Below are 19,585 nucleotides of genomic sequence, written 5' to 3'. Positions count from 1 at the left end.
TTTCTAAACATTGCTGATTAGACTTGCCAAGTGATCCAACTATCAATTCCCTAACAATTTAAATATCATATAACACTTGTGCATGTTCAGTGCCTAGTCATTGGTTTTCTAAACATTGCTGATTAGACTTGCTTAATAACTCTGGATGAATTTGTGAGTGTACTTGCCACCTTTTACTTCTGCTCCTGTTCTTTTCACATTGCCCCTATTGGTACTAAAAGAAGTTATTTTGGCACTTCATTTTGCAGATCATACGTCTTTTCCTTTATGTTGAGGAGAACCATGGAAGGCAATTGGCTTTTCAGTTTCTGAGCAGTGTATGTTTGTGGTGCCTTAAACATTCCTTATGATCTGCGATTTTTTTTATAACTCTTATCAAAATATTGGAGTTGGAACATTTCTTTTCCCACATTGTCTACTTATTACTTGATTATGTACTTAAGTTTTGTGTTCATTTGCAAAAGAAAAGGCTAGCACGGCTAACCAACTTTGTTAGGCACATGGAAATGATTAAAAAATGACAGAACCTTTCAACAAATCCTTGAGAACTAGAGAATGAAGTGTTGATCACTTTCCATGTAACATGTGATTTATGCAGTGAAGGGTCTTAGAATGATCATAGACCATTTTAATCTTTTCAACAATTCAGCATGCTGTTTTGTGTTGCAAGAAACATTTGTTAATCAATGCTGGTCACCAATGATCATGAACACATCATCTTTCTAGGAAATTTATCTTCTGGAATCCTTTTCCACAACTACTTAATCATCATCATCATCATAGCCTTGTCTGAATTACTGTTGGCTTTATAAATCTTTTTCCACTAATCAATAAGATAAATAGGTCCGTTCGCCTAAGCACTATTCTAGATTTAGACCCTTTGGGTCATTAATGCCATTTGATTCCTGTAGAGATTATATATATTAGCATTTGGCATGTGTGTGAATGTTTATTGTTTGCCTGTTGTATTAGTGCATGTGCACAATCCTTCATGTTCCTGCAGAACTCTGTACCTTTATTGTAATAATAGTGTTGGTGTTAGGGCAAGAAATACATAACACTCATTACCTTTATTGTAATAATAGTGTTGGTGTTAGGGCAAGAAATACAAAACACTCATTCTCCTAAACTCTCTCTTTTTTTCTTCTCTTTTACTCTTCTTCTCTTCCCTTCACCATTATTTCTTTCTTTTAATCTCCTACTTGGTATTGGAGCGCATTTCCAGTGTCAAACCTTGTTTATGTGAATAGTAAATTGCCGACGTCAGCAGTTGTTGTGATTTGAAGAGATTTCTTTTGGATTTTGGGAGAACATGATGTGAAAAGCTTTTTGGTGTTTTTTGGTGTTTATTTATTTTTATTTATTTTTTATTTTATCCCTCTTTCCTTGAGTTTTTCCTAAAATAGGGTATTTTGGAAAACAGGCCTCAATCCTTCATTTTTTCGATTTCTCTCAACCGGTAAGCTTTTTCTCAAATTCCGCCAACATGAATGGTCGAAATACCTCCTTCAATCTTTCCATAGAGGGTTTTTTAGGGGAAAAAAATGTCTTTGAGTGATGTTTTACCCCAAAAACATGACCGACTGTGCGTTTTTTTGGGGATTTACTGTTCCGAACATACACCTAGCTGCTGTGTATGATCCCTTTGACGGTTTTATCCTATTTCTAGCTCTTGTTCTTCCCTTATTGGTTGTTTGGTGGCTGGCTTGTAGCTTCGGGTTGCCATTTTCCTCTTTTGGTCTGTGTGGGCCATTTTTCCTCTCTTCTTGTGAGTTTCTGTTTTGGATCATCTATGGAAGACAAAGGGGCTTCGTCTTCCTCTGTCGCATCTCTTGAATCCATCCCCCTTAAGTGATTACATCAGTTTAGTTGAATGGCAAGAACTATCTTCAATGGGCTCAATTTGTTAAAGTATTCCTGGGGGCCTGTGAGAAGTTATCTTACATATTGGATGGCCCTCCAAGTGCTTCAGATGCCAGTTACAAGACTTGGACAAAGGAAAATTATCGAGTTATCGCTTGGTTGTTGAACAATATGGAGCGTTCCTTGAATAATTTTGTTATGTTTATCTACGGCTAAGAGCATTTGAGACACTCTTCATGATATGTTCTCTGAGGCTCAAAACTTCGCAAGAGTGTTCCAACTTATTTAAGATATTGGTTGGTTTCAACAAGAGTCCAGAATGTTGAAGGATTATTATTTGACCTTATGGGGCATGTGGGATATACTTGATAGCTATCAGCCTATTCCCTCCATGTGTAAAGACGATCACGAACGTGTCCGGAAGCAGCGAGATGAGTCAGGTTGTTGTGATGGATCCTCTCCCACCATTGATGACTATCTATGCTGTGTGTCAGCAGGCTTCCACTTTTGCGCTTTCCTCTTATTCCCTCGTACCTCTAGAGCAGTCGACTCATATTGCTATGGATCACCCTCTTGCTCTTCATGGATCCCGAGCACCATCTCCTAGTTCAGGATGTGACTTTGGATCAGGTGGTCGTGGAAGGGGTCGAAATGGTGACCATGGTCATGGTGGTCGTTTCCCTAGTGGTCTCGGAGGACATGGTCGAGGTCATTATGTTCCTGCTCATGCTCTCACCGTGGTGGGACTAGTCACACTGTTGAGTATTGTTGGCAATTGCACGGCCATCCTCCTTATGCCGCCACCTCTTTTACTACTACAGATACTATCGAGGGATAGTCTTCTTCCTTTGTTGTTGAGCAAACATATTTTGGGGATTCTCTTATTATTTCTTGTGCTGCTTATGATGCCTTCATGCGACTTCATGTTCGTGATATTCCTGAGCCTTCCCATGCAGCTTCCGCTTATTCAGGTACTGCTCTCCTTGCGTCTTTATCCCCTACCTCATGGGTCATCGACTATGGGGTATCATTTCACATGACTGGTAAGTCTCAACTCTTTTCTTCGTACTCTTTTCCTTGTAGTCTCAGTTTGTTACTGTTGCCAATGGAAATCGAACTCCTGTCTCAGGAGTTGGGTTCATTTCTCTCTCTCCCTCCTTGTCCTTTGTTTTACATGTACTTTGTTTTTCACTAAATTTATTGTCTGATAGTTCTCTCACTAAAACCTTGAATTGTTTTGTGACGTTCTTGCCTCTCATTATGTTTTCCAGAACCTTCAGACAAAGAGGGTGATTGGTGGGGGCCATGAGCGATGAGGCGTTTACCTCCTCGATAATACACCTGTTGCAGCTTTCAATACTCTTTCCCCTGATCGCAAATCCGTGTCACGATGGCATTGCCGTTTAGGGCATCCATCTTTAGCTAGATTGAGCATTTTGTTCCCATCTATGTCTGGTTCTAAAACTTTGTGTTGTGGGATCTATGAACCGTCTAAACTCTATTGTGCCACTTTTCCTCCTAGTTCATTTGGGAGGAAATCTCAACCTTTTGAACTTGTCCATTCAGATGTTTGGGGCCTGGCCCCCATTCTCTCTACTTTTGGATTTTGATATTTTGTTACCTTTATTGATGACTATTCTCGGATGACTTGGGTTTACTTGTTAAAATCTAAAAGTGAAGTGTTTGATATGTTTAAGGTGTTTTATAATGAAATGCTTACTCAGTTTCAATCCTCTATAAAAACCCTCCACTTTGACAATGGGGGGTATATATGTCTACTGGCTTTTTATCTTTTTCGCAGGAGCATGGTGTCTTGTCTCGGACATCTTGTGATGCAGGACAACTAGCCATTTGGTTTAAAAGCGTAAACTGATAGAGCATGGCGAATCAATCCCTTTATCTTATAGCCTAGGTCCCACTTCACATGGGTCAAGCCCTCGACCGACCCCCCCTCCTGGGCCCCACTTCACATGGGTCTCGCTTCTAATGAGCCACCCGCCTCACACAGGCCGCCCACCCCGAGTGTGCCCCCGTTTCAACAGGCCACTTCACTTGAGTTGGGTGTGAAAATGCCCCTGCATTATCCCGTGCACAAACTCCTCAACAGAATTGTATTGCAGAACGAAAAAACCATCACCTTCTTGAAGTATTTCGAACTCTTCTTCTTGGTATGCACTTGCCGAAACATTTTTGGGATGATGCTCTTCTTATTGCCACATTTCTTATTAACCCCATACAATCTTGCACCTTATCTTATAAATCTTCCTTTGGTATTTTGTATTCCCATGACAATTCATTTCACCTCTTCCTTAAAGTGTTTTGTTGCACGTGTTTTGTTCAAATTTTGGATAGTAGTGATGATAAACTTAGTCCCTGGGCCACTAAATGTGTTTTCATTAGGTACTCTCCCAGTCTGAAAGGGTATAAGTGTTATGACCCCTTGACTCGCAAAAAGTATATATCATCTGATGTAACCTTTTTTGAGGACATTCCTTCTCGGATCATGGTAGGTCTCTTGGTGACCCTCTTGCGACTCAGGGGGAGCATTCATCTTGCCCTCCTCTTCCTATTTCTATTGATTACGAGGAGACTACAGTCTCATTTGTTCCTCCATCTACTAGTGAGTTAGGCACTCTAAAGCCTCTTCAAGTGTATCATCGACGGGCTAAACCTTCTACTACTCTGCCATCCACCACTTTGCTCACTTAGGATGATTGTTCAAGTGATCAGTCCCTTCCTAGTCAAAATCTCCCTATTGCCTTGCTCAAAGGGACTCGATCTTGCACTAAGCACCCTATTAGCTATTTTGTTTCATATGGCCGTCTTTCATCCTCTTTTTAGTCTTTTGTAGCTTCAATTTCTTTAGCGGACATCCCTCGTTCTATTTTTTGTGCTCTCAAGAGTCTTGACTGGTCAAAGGCAATGATGGGAGAAATGGTTGCCCTTGGAAAAAAAAAATCATACCTAGGAGTTGGTAGAGGTGGGCATCGAGTCGAGTCGGATTGAGTTAGGTCCAACTCGACTCGATCCGGTATTGTGAAAACCCTGACCCGAACTTGATTCGACTCAGGACCGAGTCTAGCAGGCTTGACTCAATCTGAACCGATTCTTGGCTGGGCTGACCCGAACTGAGTTTGACTCGGTTAGAGAAACCGAGTTGGATCAAGTTGGGTACGATTCAGATAAGCCCGGATGCAACACAGCGGGCCAGGCCGATCAGAGCCATCCATTTTAATTAAAATAATAATAAATAAATAAATACTTGAAAAATCGAGCTGGAGAATGGGTTGGGTGGCCGGACTGGTACTGCTGTGCGGACGAATGGAGGAGAGAGAGAGGCGGAGGAGGAGCTCGAAGCCGGACGGGTGTTGCCCAGCTGCTATGCGGACGAGTGGAGGAGAGGGAGAGAGAGAGAGGAGGAGCTCGAAGCCAGACGGGTGCTGCTGTGCGGACGAGTGGAGGAGAGAGAGGAGGAGCTCGAAGCTGGACGAGTGCTGTTGTGCAGACAAGTGGAGAGAGAGAGAGAGAGAGAGAGAGAGAGAGAGAGAGAGAGAGAGAGGAGGAGGAGGAGGAGGAGGAGGAGGCGGAGCTCGAAGCCGGACGGGTGCCGGAGTAGGGGTCGTCGAGATCGGGTTGGGTGTGGCAGCTAGCTGCTAGGGTTAGGGTAGAGAGGGGAATGGGTATTTTTTGTTTTGTTTTGTATATATAATACTCGATTCCGGTCGGAGTCGGGTTTTGGATCGGATCGGATCCGACTGGATCGGATTTCAGATCAGGTTGGATCGGATTACTACATAACCCGGACTTGACTTGGTCGGGATTCAAATCAAGGTGGGTCTACTCGATCTGAACTCGACCCTGGCATTCAGTTCGAGTCGAGTCGGACGAGTCGGATCCGCCGGATCGAGTCGGGTCCTGCCCAGCTCTAGGAGTTGGTCTCTTGTCTTGAGGGACACAAGCTAGTTGGATGTTATTGGGTTTATACTATCAATTTTCTTCCCGATGGTTCCATTGTTCGTCACAAAGCTCGGCCTGTTGCTAATGGCTACACTCAGACACACGACATGGACTATTTTGAGACGTTCTCTCCTGTGGCCAAGCTTAACTCCATTCAAGTGCTAATTTCCTTGGCCGATATTCTCAGTCTTTGACTTGGGATGCTCTTCATCGGATTCATGGCAAGTTGGCCATGATCAATATCTATGCTCCAACTTTAGGGGGAGTGTAGAGATTATATATATTAGCATTTGGCATGTGTGTGAATGTTTATTGTTTGGCTGCGGTATTAGTGCATGTGCTCCATCCTTCATGTTCCCGCAAAACTCTGTACCTCTATTGTAATAAGAGTGTTGGTGTTAGGGCAAGAGATACGTAACACTCATTCTCCCAAACTCTCTCTTCTCTTCTCTTCTACTCTTCTTCTCTTCCCTTCACCATTATTTCTTTCTTTTAATCTCCTACTATTCAATGATCATCAGAAAAATTTAACGGCACTGGATTTTCTAAGTAGGCTGCTTTGAATGCCAATGATTACTTGATTAGTCGTTGATCAAGACTACTGAAAAGTCAAGTGTTTTATGATGAATTATTTACAAACCTAATTAAAACTATTCTAGTAGGAGTGATTAGTTGAGCATAGCGCAACATTTGTCATTGCATGATATACATTGGATATGGATCATGACATTGTCTAATGTATCTTGAATATATATAATGAACTGTCCTTTTGTTTTGTTTTGTTTTGTTTTTTTTATTGTTTTGCACTTGTCATTGGTGGAAACAATCTCTGTGTGTGTGTGTGTGTTTTTTTTTTTTAATTTTAAATTTTTTTTTTTAAAAATAAATGCTATGTCTGTGTTATTGTAGCACACACTTGAACATTGTTAGAAAAAGCTTTTTTTGTCGAGTTTATATTTATATTTTTTTGCTTTCTATTGAGCTAAAATTTCTCTATGTGCTTTTAGACATTTATTCTTGCTTACACATTAGTGATTAAGTTGCTCAACTGGGAAGGTTGCATTTGGGCGAGAGTTGGCAAGTTTATTTAAATCTAAATGGGTTATCGGGTGGTTGGCCCACTAGCACCCCTTAGTTATCATGATCCTGTGATTATTATTAATATTTTTTTCAACAAGCAACAAGAAAATTTAGAAAAGATCTGGGAAGAATTCTTCATCGATCTGCAACATCAAAAGCTTTAGGGAAAAATGTATATGAAGTGGAGAGAAAAATCAGATTGGGGGAAAGAAAAATCTATTTAGGGAAAAGAATCGGCCGAATTTAGAACCCTGCTTGGTTTTGGTGAAGAGGGAGGTGATGAAGATTTATAAGAGGGAGAGGTAAAAGGCTAGACGCAGGTTCAACGAAAGAAGACCTCGCAGCGGCAGATCGGTGTATCCAAGTCAAAATTTCCCGAGCTCCCAACTCTTTTTGCAGTTGGATTCTCGAAGGGCTGGTTACCGATCTACTTTTCGAGGTCTTCGGTAGGGCCGGTGATGTCATGGAGTTTGTATTCCTTGAGACCGAGCAACCTCCCCCTATAGAGGCTTTGCCTTTTTCCGAATGAGACTGGAAGAAGTGGATAGGGTCATAGGGCCATTGATATGCTCAACGGAGAGAGCTTTGGGGGTAAAATGAAAGTCCAGAGAGCTCATTTTGGCCCTGATTTTAAGAATAGAGAAGGAAATAACGTAAGGAAGATCAAAGGTGCAAGTGGGAAAGGTGGTGTTACCCTGATGAAACAGAATGTCTCTCCTAACAATCACAAGGTCTCTCCCTCTGCCAACGAAGGAAACCCAGTCTCCTTTAGAGACGCTGTAGTGGGAATTCTCCACTCCAAGCAGTTGAAGTAGGAAAGTGATGCCAAAACTAGAGCCCTAGAGAAGAATAGTTTTGTTGAACATATGTCGAAGATAGGAGAATCAGGCAGTGTCAAATGGATTTGGACAGAAGACTTTTTTAATGGCCATACAGTTCACGTAAGACAGGAGGTCATTGACAAATCTATGGCTTTGCTACAGTGGTCCTTGATTGCTAAAACCTTCCTCGACGCATCTCTCTTAGGTGGGTGGAGAGTCGTTGCAACATTACCGAACTAGACTTCATAGTTAAGCCAATTGAAGCTAATCAAGTATGGATTCACTTCAAATCTTAAATGGATCTAGGTGGGGTTTGTTGTTCAACAAAGGACCTGTTTGGGGAGTGGTGTTGGTAGAGAGGTGGTATGGTTCTTAGTTTGAGTTCTCATGGAATTGTGGTTCCACTAGATCTTTATTGCAATTGGATACTGTTTGGGGGAGCTAGTGGCCATTGACTTGACGAAAGAAAATGGAGAAGAAATCGGTGTGGCTCGTCTGTGCGTGAAGAAGAAGCGCAGCTCGATCGACCCTACCCACATCAGAGTACTCGTCAACAATGAAGAACTGTTTCTGAAGACTCAGAGAAATCTGTTGGGGCTTTCCTCAAAGATGGGGCAAAGTGTGGCGGAATAGAGACTCCAGGAGAGATGGGGATGCTACCTCAAAACCCATATGCAACAAGGCATAGGAGGAAGACCTTCCTTGTGCTTCGTACTCCTACCAGATGTTTTCCCCACTTTGTGTGGGCCTCTTATTGGTTTGTTAGAGGTTGGTGGCCCTACAATGAATGAAGTTTCATCTTAGCTTGTTCGATGCTCTGTGGGAGTAGAGACATGCTCCTCTTGATCAGACTGATGTTCGGTGTCCTCTCCGTAGGCTCGGATCTTTGTTTCTAGCCTCGGCCAGGCACAGGTGGAGCCTCTGTCAATGCGTTAGATTGAGGCGTCTCTCCCGGGTTGGGATCAGGCTTGGAGTGATGCTGACCCTTGCATTTTGAATTTAGCTTCGTCCGGAGGTTTTAATCATGACTGTTATAACTCGTTTGAAGAGCATGAGATGGTGACACGTGGCGATAGATACTAACTTATGCTCACACTCATTCCATCTTCCCCATGTGTGAGTGAACCCTCTTTGCGAACACATGGGTTGCCATCTCCCACGTGGGAGCGAGCCCCCCATTTTGTCTCTGCCTCGATCAACCCTACACTGCAATGTGGGGAGATGGAAGCTGTCCTCTGGATTGAACCTCGACTCAATCCCGAAAATCCAGACAATCTACCTCTCGTTGAAGCCCATGCAATCCACAACGCCGATTCAGATGAAGAGGAAGAGTAGTTGGGTGACTAGCCATCTTTAGACATCGGGGGAGATGGAAGAAGAAGCTAGTAGTGAAAGCGGTAGTTCTTGGAGTTGAATCCTCCCCTGTCGAAGCTGTGATCCCTGAAGATGAACCCCTGCTTGATGAAGCTGCGACTCCTGAAAACGGTCTTCTTGAGGTGATAGTTGTTAGCCACTGTGTGCTTCAAAGGGTCCGATTGATATTAACATGGTCCACGACATACTGAAATGATTACTCAAAATTGCATCTCTTCCGGAAGTTCTAATCTCACAGGCTCAAATTAGTTGGTCCCAAGATGTTCTATACAGGGTCGGAGGGATAGTTGGCGTGCCTTTCAGTGCTAAAGAGGTGGATGTTTATGAGTTCCTTTAGTTTATCAGAAAGAAAGGAACCCAGAGAATTCACGAAGACGAGGGGCATGTTTGGATTAGTGATTCCGACAATAATGTATTGTAGTTTGCGTTAAAAAGTAATGATTATCATTACTACCGTAGTCCAGAGGAAAACAGAGTAGTGATGGTATGCAATACTGGTTTCACATCTTTGCTTTCCACATGTAAAGTAATTTTGCTGACTAGATGCACTTGGGCATGATTCCATCAATATGTGTTATATCACTGTCCATCCATTTTGCAAAATCGTTTTAGGGCGTGTCCCAAAAAAAACGAGCTTGATCCAACACCTCTATGACCCTAAGAAGTTTTCAATGGTAGGCGTTCAATCCCCATGCTAGATATGGTGTGGTCCATGCCTTCTTTGGACTTGCCCCATTTTTTGTCCCATTTCATTAAATGATCATGCAAGAGGGATGGATGGTGTGGATATATCACATACATCATGATGGGGCTCACGAAAGTATGCCACCTCAACACACTTCCGTCAATCTGTATCATCGGGTGATTCCAAAGGATTACCGTGATTTGACAACAAGCAATATCCAATCAAAGGTAAACAGTAATGATGTAAGTTTTACACTGCATTACTCCAGTAATCCATCATCCAAATAGGCCCTAGATGACTAGGGCTAGGAAGTCTCCTAGGGGTTGGAGAGCGCTTCCAAGCCAAGAATGTTCAATTAACTTCTGGCAAATGAAGCGGTAGCAAGAGGGTTATAATGGGTAGAGTTAGTGATCAATGTTAGTTCTTTTCCTGAAATGTCAAGGGTCTGGGCTGCAAGCTGAAGAGGCCTCAAGTTAGAAAGATCTGCAAGAAGTCTAAGGTTTATAGTATAGCTCTGCAGGAAATGAAGCTCTAGAAAATGGATAGAGGTATGCTGAATTCATTTTGGGGTATTTCAAATTTTGACTAGGTTGCTTTAGATGTTGTTGGTGTAGCGGGGGGTGTTTTGGTTGCTTGGATTACAAACGTTTGGAAAATGGCAAATTTCTTCTTTGAATCTTTCTCGGTCTTTGTCCTTCTTCGAGACTGTTTCTGATTTTTCCTGGGTGTTCTCTGCGGTTTATGGTCAGTGCTCTTCTGCCCTTCGTGATTAGTTATGGGCTAAGTTATCGTTGATTATGCAGAAATGAGATCTCTTGTGGTGCATTGGTGGGGACTTCAATGTAGATGGTTCTCATTTGAAAAATTTTGTGGGGGTCGTGTGACTAGCAACATGTAAAAATTCTCAGATTGGGTGGCTTTACACGATATGGTCGATCTACCGCTTGGAGGGACCATATTTACCTGGTCCTATAATCAATCAGAAACATTCTTGTCACGTTTGGATGGATTTTTGGTGTTGCATAACTGGTTGCAAAAATTCCCTCTTATTACTCAGCGGGCCGTCCCGACGGTTCTCTGACCATAGGACTATTATTTTGGAAGTGGCTGATGATAATTGGGGTCTGAAACCGTGTAGAATCGAATTAGCTTGGATGAAAATAGAAGGCTTTAAGGACTTGATAAGGGAATGGTGGTCTTCCTTTCAAGTGGATGGCTACACAGGTTTCGTTCTAGGTTGCAAGCTCAAAATGTTAAAAGGAAAATAAAATCGAAATTTGGAAAAAGGAAGTTCTGGGGCTTGTGATGCAGAATTTTAGTCATTATTGGTTAAGATGAATGAGTTGGACATCAAGGAAGAAGTGTGGGTATTATCGGAGGAAATCAGGTTGGAAAGAGTGGCTTTAAATGCTAAATATACCTCTTTTTCTAAAGAGGAGGAAATCAATTGGTGTCAACAATCTAGAGCTTTGTGGTTGAAGGAATGAGATTTGAAGACGCATTTTTTTTTTTTCACAATATAGCTAGTGCTTGGGCTAGAGGGAACACGATTAGCTCCTTGGTGATAGGTATGGTTAGAACTTTGGAAAGAAAAAAAAAATCTGATTCTTTGGGCCTTTTTTACAAAAAACTTGCATTCTTGTGATCAATGGAATGGACTTACTTTAGATAACTTGGAGTTTCCCTATCTCTTGGTTCAAGGTGCGGATTTTCTTAAAAAGCCTATTTTGGGCGAAGAAGTTAAAGCAGCGGTTGACTCTGTGCAGTGAAAAAGTCCCGTGCCCAGACAACTTCCTGATAATGTTCCTCCAACTTTGAAGCGGTCTCGGCCCTAAACATTAATGCTGCCAAATGTGAAGTGTTGGGGATCTATGTGGAGAAAGAAAACTTATCTCAACTTGCGAATAGTTTCGAGTGTAAAAGCTGCGTCTTCCCCTTGTCCTACCTTAGGTTGCCTCTTTATATTGGAAAGATGGTGAAACATCTTTGTGATAAGGTTATTGCAAGAAGTGAAAGGTTGTTGGCTTCTTGACATGGTTGTTACGTCTCCTTGGGTGGGTGGTTGACTCTTATTAAAACAACCTTATCTAACATGCCTATCTATTTTATGTCTCTCTTTAAATGCCCTAAATTGGTGATAGATCGGCTTGACAGGGTAAGAAGTAATTTCTTGTGGAAAGGGGCCGACGAAAAAAGAAAGTTTAACTTACTCAAATGGGGAGAAGTCTGCAAGCCTTTAAGCGATGGAGGAGCTAGCCTAAAAGATCTAAGCATTATGAATGCAGCCCTTCTGGGAAAGTGTCATTGGAGGTTCAGGTTGGGGACTGGAAAATTCTGGCGAGAGCTTCTTGTGTCTAAATACGACACTTGCACGGATTCGAGTATAAAATCTTCCTCTCTCCACCTTGCTTCTCACATTTGGTAGACAATTGTTACCATCGAGCGTAACTTTTGTTGAGGAATTTTGTTTTATCTTGGAAAAGGGAATCACATTCGCTTTTGGGTAGACACGTGGTGTAGTGATAGGCCATTAGAGATGATCTCTTCCTGGGTATTCTCGTTGATCGTTGCAATTTCATACAGGAAGTGTCCGTAGTTTGGTCTCCTCCTTGCTGAAGAAATTTATTGGATGTTGAGGTTTAGGAGCTCATTAGCCTCCTTGATCATTTGAAGCTTGTCGCGCCATCGCCCCAAGAAGAAGATTTGATGATTTGGAAAGTGCATAGTTCTGGCATGTTCTCGGCGCAATCATTTTATAAACAATGTCTAAGCCGTCTTCCTTGCCTTTCTGTTTCATCATTGGTCTTATGGTGCCCCATCAAGGATCGTGGCTTTTGTCTGGTTAATGAGGAGGAAGAGAATGTTAACCATAGATAACCTTCAAAGGCGAGCTCTTGTTCTCCCCAACATTTGCTTGATGTGCATGGGCGATGTGGGGTCGATCGACCACCTCTTCATCCATCGCCCCTTTGCGCGTAAGGTTTGGGGTCATTTCATTTCTCTTTTCCATGCTCTTGGGTGATGCCCATCTATGTGGACCATCTCTTATGGGCCTGGCATGGATCTATAGCGGGTAAATCTTGGAAGGCCATTTGGAGGCTTGTCGCTATGGGGATCTTCTGGTTTATCTAGAAAGCTTGGAACAGTTGATGTTTTCAAGACAAGCATCCCTTGGTTGTAGAGATAATTTGTTTAGTGAAATTTGCTGTTTTGGAATGGGCTCCTTGTGTTAAAGCAAATGCGTCTGCTGATCTTTCAGTTTGGTTTTTGTCCTAGTGTCGGGTTGTATTCTTTCCCATCTTCGGGCGGGGATTTTAATAAAAATTTCAGTTCTCTCTCTCTCTCAAAAAGAAAAAAAAAAAGAAACAAGAAATTTTATTGAGAAAAGAGAACTGAAGTTCAAGGATACAATAGAGGGTGAAAGATACCCACATGAGATAGAAACATGCAGCGGAAAACTGTTGGGAGACAAAATGAAGTGTTAGATGAAATGTTTAACACTAGTAATCTAGGGAATGGTTTTTGCCACAGTCATGGATCAATTGAGACCTATATCAGAGTCCAATAGTCTGCGAAATTTGGGAGAGAGTGATGCCCATTCGATTATTGATTCTTTGATCTGCTCAATTAGCATATTCATGGATGCCTTTTCTCCCTTGAAAACTCTCGAATCTCCCTTTCCAGATTCCCCAACAAATCGCGAAGGGCACCAGTTTTTGCAGAATTTTCCTTTTCCTCGAGTATGGCAGCTGTTCCATTGGATGAATTCCTCCTGTAAATGGAAACTTTTTAGTTTTTCTTTTTCTTTTTGAAAGATGATGCTTTATTAGGGCCATAGGCCAAAGAAAAGAAAATGGAAACAAAACAGGAAAAAAGGCTAACTATACACACAAACCCAAACAAAAACAGCCCCAAAAATACACATCAAACTTCCCAGTCCTCTTAAATACAATAAAAAAAAAACCCCCAACTGAGAACTCCCCCTGCCAAGATCTTCTGATTGCAGAAACAACAATTATTTCTCTCTAACCAAATCGCTCAAAGAATAGCCAACAAAGCCAGCCTCCATCTTGACCGACCTAAGCAGTCTCCTACACCAACATGCGAAGCTCTAAAAAGACCATCCATCGAAGCTGGCGTCACTCAGGAGACACTTGATGCCCTGAGAATGCACACCAGACCACCCTAGACAGAGCATTCAGCAGTGGATAAAGAGATGGTCCACTGACTCTTCATCATACACAGGAGAAGTTGGTAAGGACCATTGATCTTTTCTGCAGGTTGTCAATAGTGAGGATTCCTTTCCTCTGAGCGAGCCATGCAAAGGCAGAAACTTTGGGAGGAGCCCTGTACATCTAGACATACGATGTATGATGTCTATCTGCCCCTTGCACTGACCAAGAAAGCCTGTTTGATTTCTAATTTCCAGTGTAAATAGTCATCATTATGTACATTGCTATTTCCGTCTCTTATCCCAAAGTTGATGTGGACATGTTAAAACTTTTGGCACAAACAGAGGCGGGAAAAATTTATGCTTCAAAAACCATGGGGCCCACCGTGATGTATACATCATATCCATGCTGTCCATCCATTCCTTCAGCTTATTTTAGGGCATGAGCCCAAAAATGAGGCAGATCTAAACCTCAAGTGAACCACACCAAATTAAAAAGTAGGAATTGAGCTCTTACAATTAATAATTGTTTGGGGACCATAGAAATTTTAGATCAAGCTGATTTTTTTTTTTTTTTGTCTCTTTACCCACGTCTATATAATCTTATGAACAGGTCGGATGACAGATAAACATTAGTGTGGGCCCTAGGAAGGCATTAACTTTCAATGGCTGAGGTCCTTTATAACCACTATTTCATGTGGTGTGGCCCATTTGAACTGTGGATTTGCCTCATTTTCTGATGCATGCCCTAAAATGAACTCATGGAATGGATGAATGGCGTGGATATAACATATTCATCATGGTGGGCCTCACATTTGTATGTGTGCACAAATACCTGAAATTCTATTAAAATTATTGCAATTTTCGAGGCATTAGTTTCTCAAGAAAACAAATGATTGTAAAAGCTAATAATGATCTATTTACATTGCATTTACGAGTAAATAAGAAAATCAAACAGGCCCTTAGTGAAATTCAGAGAGGAAGAAGTTCCACATGGAAGAGGCCACCAGGCAGTAAAGGGTGGGGCTGCTTTATTCATTAGATTCACACATTGCGCATATGTTTGGAATCATCATCTGAATGGCACTGGAGCTTATCATTTGTTAAAATGTGGAAGGCTGAGACTCGAGGAGGGGCTAGAGGTTTCCAAAGTGGGAGGCAAATTGGGCTTTGGCATCTTGGAACTTGTAGGTTCTTCTCTCCATCCGAACAATATGGCCGTTATGCTCATTACTAAACTGGTTGAAGAGATTAATATTACCAAGGTATCTGTTTTTTTTATCAGAGGTTGAATCGACACCAGAAGGAGAATTAGACCAAAAATCGGGATACATTCAGGAAAATGAACCTTCCATGGAAGAGAAGCAAATGAAACACTTTCATAAAAATTACTGTGAATCGTGAATGAAGTATTCATTCTATACATGCTAGATCATGAATTAGTAACTGCTTCCAATCTTCGATAGGGTCCCAATGTTTTCAAACTTTTGATTTTTGGAATGGGATATTTTCAGAACAACTGATCCCATACCAGGGGCTGAGGTGAACTTTGTTAAGCATACCCAGAAGTATTGGAAGGGTGAAATATGGAGCCAAGAACTTCAACCTCATACATAACACTGTTTCCATGATTTTGTTAGGGGCATTCAATACTAACTAGCCAATTGTTCTGAAGATGTTTATTTCTGCAGTGCCTCAATCTTTGGAATAAGTGCTGCTTGCATTCTTTTTCATTAGATGATTGCCTATGGAACTCCTCTTGTTGAATTCCTTAAAACACCACTAGAATGTCTCTCTTTCTCTAAATAATTACCAATTTTCTTAATAGAAGGCTGAATAAATATCTGATATATTGTTTCGTCCGTAATTATTTCAAAAGCCACCTTGATTACTTGATCTTATTGAACTACTTTGTCTGATCATACCACTTCTTGTCTGGATATCCCAGCAGGGATGCTTCCCAGGCATTTCTCTTCTTGAATCATTCCCAACTCCTGTACCCAAATCAGTTCTTGTTCTCATCTCATGCAACTGAGTGGTAATGTCTCTAATAAAATTTGTTGGCAGAACAGGACACTAGGGTAGCCACTTGGTGAGTGTATACTTCCAACATGTGCTGATGCTACACTGTACTTTCTCATTCTTAGTTTTCTGTAGCATGGGCTATACATGCCCTGTCCGAACCTCATCATCATACCTATTTGATATTGGTTTTAAGACTACAGCATTTTTAGGCCCTTGTTTATCAGTGTTGCAGCTAACTACGTGGCACACCCACTCACTGTGACTGCAATAGTTGTCAGATTGGATGTTATTCTCTTTCCGGCTTATCTGTTATGGACATTATAGTTTCTTTCTATGTACCACATTGCATTTCTTAATACCTGTATGATAGTTCCCTGCCTTGGTAATTCATAGATGAAGAGGTTGATTGTTGCAAATATGATACAGGTGAACAGGTTGTGGAGTGCTGCTGGAGAGCCTACTGAAGAAGCTCTTGAAGTGCATCATGTAGAAGGGGCATTCGTAGAAGTATTATTGTACGTTATTGTTGTTGTTATTAGTGTTGTTTTTCATCATAATTCACATTCCGTATTGAAAGGTGTGGAATTTTCGATGGACTGGGTCTCTGTGCATTCTTTGTTTTGAACAGTAAAGAACATATCCACATCTGTATATGTTGTTACCGAATATTGTGAAACTTTTATGTTAGACAAAATCTCTTTCCTTTTGAACAATGTTGCGTTTTTTGCTAAATTCTGCTTGTGCAGATCGGAGTCTAAATCTCCACCTCAGGATATCTTACTAAAACTTGAAAAGGAGTTAGCATTCAAGGCAAAGGCGGAAGAAAGCTCACTTTTTGTTTATAAACTTGGTTTGGCGAAGCTCAAGTGTTGCCTCTTAATGAATGGGCTTGTCTATGAGTCCACGGAGGTATGCCATGATTCTTTGAAGATATTTGATTTTTTAATAGCTGAATATGTTGAATTTATTGCGTAGGTGCAATTATTTCTTTGCCTAGTTTAGGTATCTTCTTGTCATAGTAGAATATTTTGATTGGGATCATGCAAAATTAATTGTATTTTTTCCTTTGTTGGTGCCTTTCAGCCAAAGTATTCAAAATCGGTTACGTATCGGCCGTTATAACGGTTGATACCGTTACACGATGCGGCCCTGAAACGGGGCACCTCTATTTTTTGGGTTTGTAACGGCCGTTATAGGGCCGTAATGTGCTGTAACGGCCGTTATGCGGCCGTAACAACTGTTATGGGCCATAACCCTAAAAAAAATGGAAAAAAATAAAATAAAAAAAAACCTACCTTTTTTTTTTTTTCCCTTTCTTCTTCTTCTTTTTAGGCTGCGACGCTGCTGCCCTTCTTCTTCTTCTTCTTCTCTCTCTCCTCTCTCTCTCTCTCTCTCTCTCTCTCTCTCTTCGGTCTCCTCTCGTCTTTCCCTCTTTTTTTTTAGTCTCTCTCTTTCCTTTTTATTTTCCCTCTTTAGAAAAAACGAATGGACTGCGTGGTTGTTTCATAGCCACACACTTATTATTATTATTATTATTTTTACTCTGCAGTGCACGCAACATAATGCGCACGCACTGTTTTGTTACGTGGGGCACACCTTGATTTATGTGTAGTATATCCATGCTGTCCATCATTTTTTCAGGTTCATTTTCCCAGTGTTTTACATTTTCCCTATTTTCCTGATAAATTTTTCATTGAACTTGATTATAAGGTCACATAGACCTTGACCTTGATGAAGGGAGAACACAAATAATTGCTTGATCCAAAAAGAAAATTGTCTTAAGAAATTTTTAATGGTGGGAATTAAATCCTTATTTTCTGGTCCACCTAAGATTTGGATTAGCTCATTTTTTGGACCATGCCCTAAAATAAGTTGGCAAAAATGATGGACCACATGGATGTACAACAAATGCATTGAGGTGGGCCCCACTTTTAAAGGCATATTCACTAGTGGTCCATCGAAGATTTAGATCTACCTGAATTTTTGGACCATGCCTTAAAATGAGTTGGCAAAACGGATTGACGGCATGGATATACAAATAAATTGAGGTGGCCCGCCTGGCCCACTAGTGGTCCACTTGAGATCTGGATTTACCTCATTTTTTTCCAATACCCTTAAATGTGTTGCCAAAACGGATGGATGGCATGTATATATCATACATAATCGAGTTGACCCCATGTGCATGGCCCTAAAAATTTATACATGAGGTATCTATCAACTTAAAATTAACCAAATAAATTTTGGGACCATTGTTGCTAAGTCACAATCCAAAAATTAAATTGTTTGAACAATTTTCACCATTAGCTTGCAGACATTTGTTTTTTGAAATAGGACCATTTGATATTTTTCATTTTTCAATGTCCAATAAATGTCCACCAATCCATTAGTGAGATAAGTGCCAATAGATTGCATTAATTTGAGGCTAGTTTAGGGCATCAAATGGTCCCCTAATCAGCCCCTAATCGACAACACTATTTACCCCAATTTGATTTTAATTTTAATATTTTTAAAGATCTTTTTGGAAAATGATATCAAATTGTTACGTATATGAATTACATAATAGGATACAAAAGTCCCTAAACTCTATAGATTGAAATGAAATGTATGTGAGTCACGAAGTATGCAATGCACTAGCACTATAAATAAAAGGAAAACTTGAAAATATAAGATGTTTTGGTATTACATTCATTATTGTAAATTTATTTAAATATTATATAGTTAGAAAACTAAATATAAAAGGTTTGTAGTTAATTCCAGGTTGTCAGGTTCATAAATCCATCATACAGCCCGATATAGCATTCTCACCAGAGATTGGACCGTTACACCACCATAAACATGTTCAAAATTATAAATGAATGCATATTTGTAATATTTAGAATATTTTGGATTTAATGGATATTTTTCCAGATTTTTTTGACAAAAAAAATTTGAACGTTACACACCCCGTATCGGCTGATACGGGGTGTATCCGTATCGGTAACAGTGGGGACCATTATGCCCACCATTACCGCAACAGAACACTTTGCTTTCAGCTAAACCAATTGAGTGTAATACATTTCACCGATTGGGCAAAAAAGGAAAAAAGAAAGTAGGCTTTGAATGTATAATTGCACAAGGCCATGAGTTTTGTGAAACTTTTTTGCATTTGTAGTGTATGCCAAACCTGGCAGTGCAGTGGTTAGCAATTTTTGTCTTTTGCTTGCAGATCTGTTTTGTTCCTGGGATTTCTTGGACTGAAAATATGGATTTAGAACCTATTCATTTCCTAAAATGATTTCTGTTTAAGCACAACTTGTTGATTGTAATCAACCTATGTAATAGACTATTAGATAGTGCTTAATTGTAATCGACCATGTAATATTTTGTCACCGTCTACCAGTGTGAGTTTTGTGCTCTCACTCCCAGTCCCCAGCCTGGATAAAGGAGGGTTGAATCAGGTTATCAGCCAGTGTCAATCTTGTGCCATAACTTTCATCTTGAATCTGAACAATATGGGTGGAGTAGGATCCATGTAGCTGCCAATTAATTGGGATGAGGCTTAGATGATGATTTTTGTTTAAAGCACATGGGAAATGTTCCAAGCATAATGCAGAATGTGGAATGACTTCA

At 40.8% G+C, this 19,585-nt stretch overlaps 1 protein-coding gene across 2 annotated transcripts in view; it reads left to right on the top strand.

Moving 5' to 3' along the window:
* The window catches only part of LOC131253403 (UDP-glucose:glycoprotein glucosyltransferase), a 115,602-nt gene that overhangs the window by 35,881 nt on the left and 60,136 nt on the right, over positions 1–19,585 (top strand). For both annotated transcript variants that reach the window (XM_058254374.1, XM_058254373.1), the window contains exons 13-15: positions 249–317; positions 16,403–16,491; positions 16,723–16,885. In XM_058254374.1, coding sequence (XP_058110357.1) covers positions 249–317; positions 16,403–16,491; positions 16,723–16,885 — 321 coding nt within the window. The remainder of the gene's footprint in view (positions 1–248; positions 318–16,402; positions 16,492–16,722; positions 16,886–19,585) is intronic.

Source organism: Magnolia sinica, chromosome 8, assembly GCF_029962835.1.
Source record: "Magnolia sinica isolate HGM2019 chromosome 8, MsV1, whole genome shotgun sequence".
NCBI lineage: Eukaryota > Viridiplantae > Streptophyta > Magnoliopsida > Magnoliales > Magnoliaceae > Magnolia > Magnolia sinica.
The sequence above is the reverse complement of the archived record's forward strand: the minus strand, read 5'-3'. Positions and strand labels throughout refer to the sequence as shown.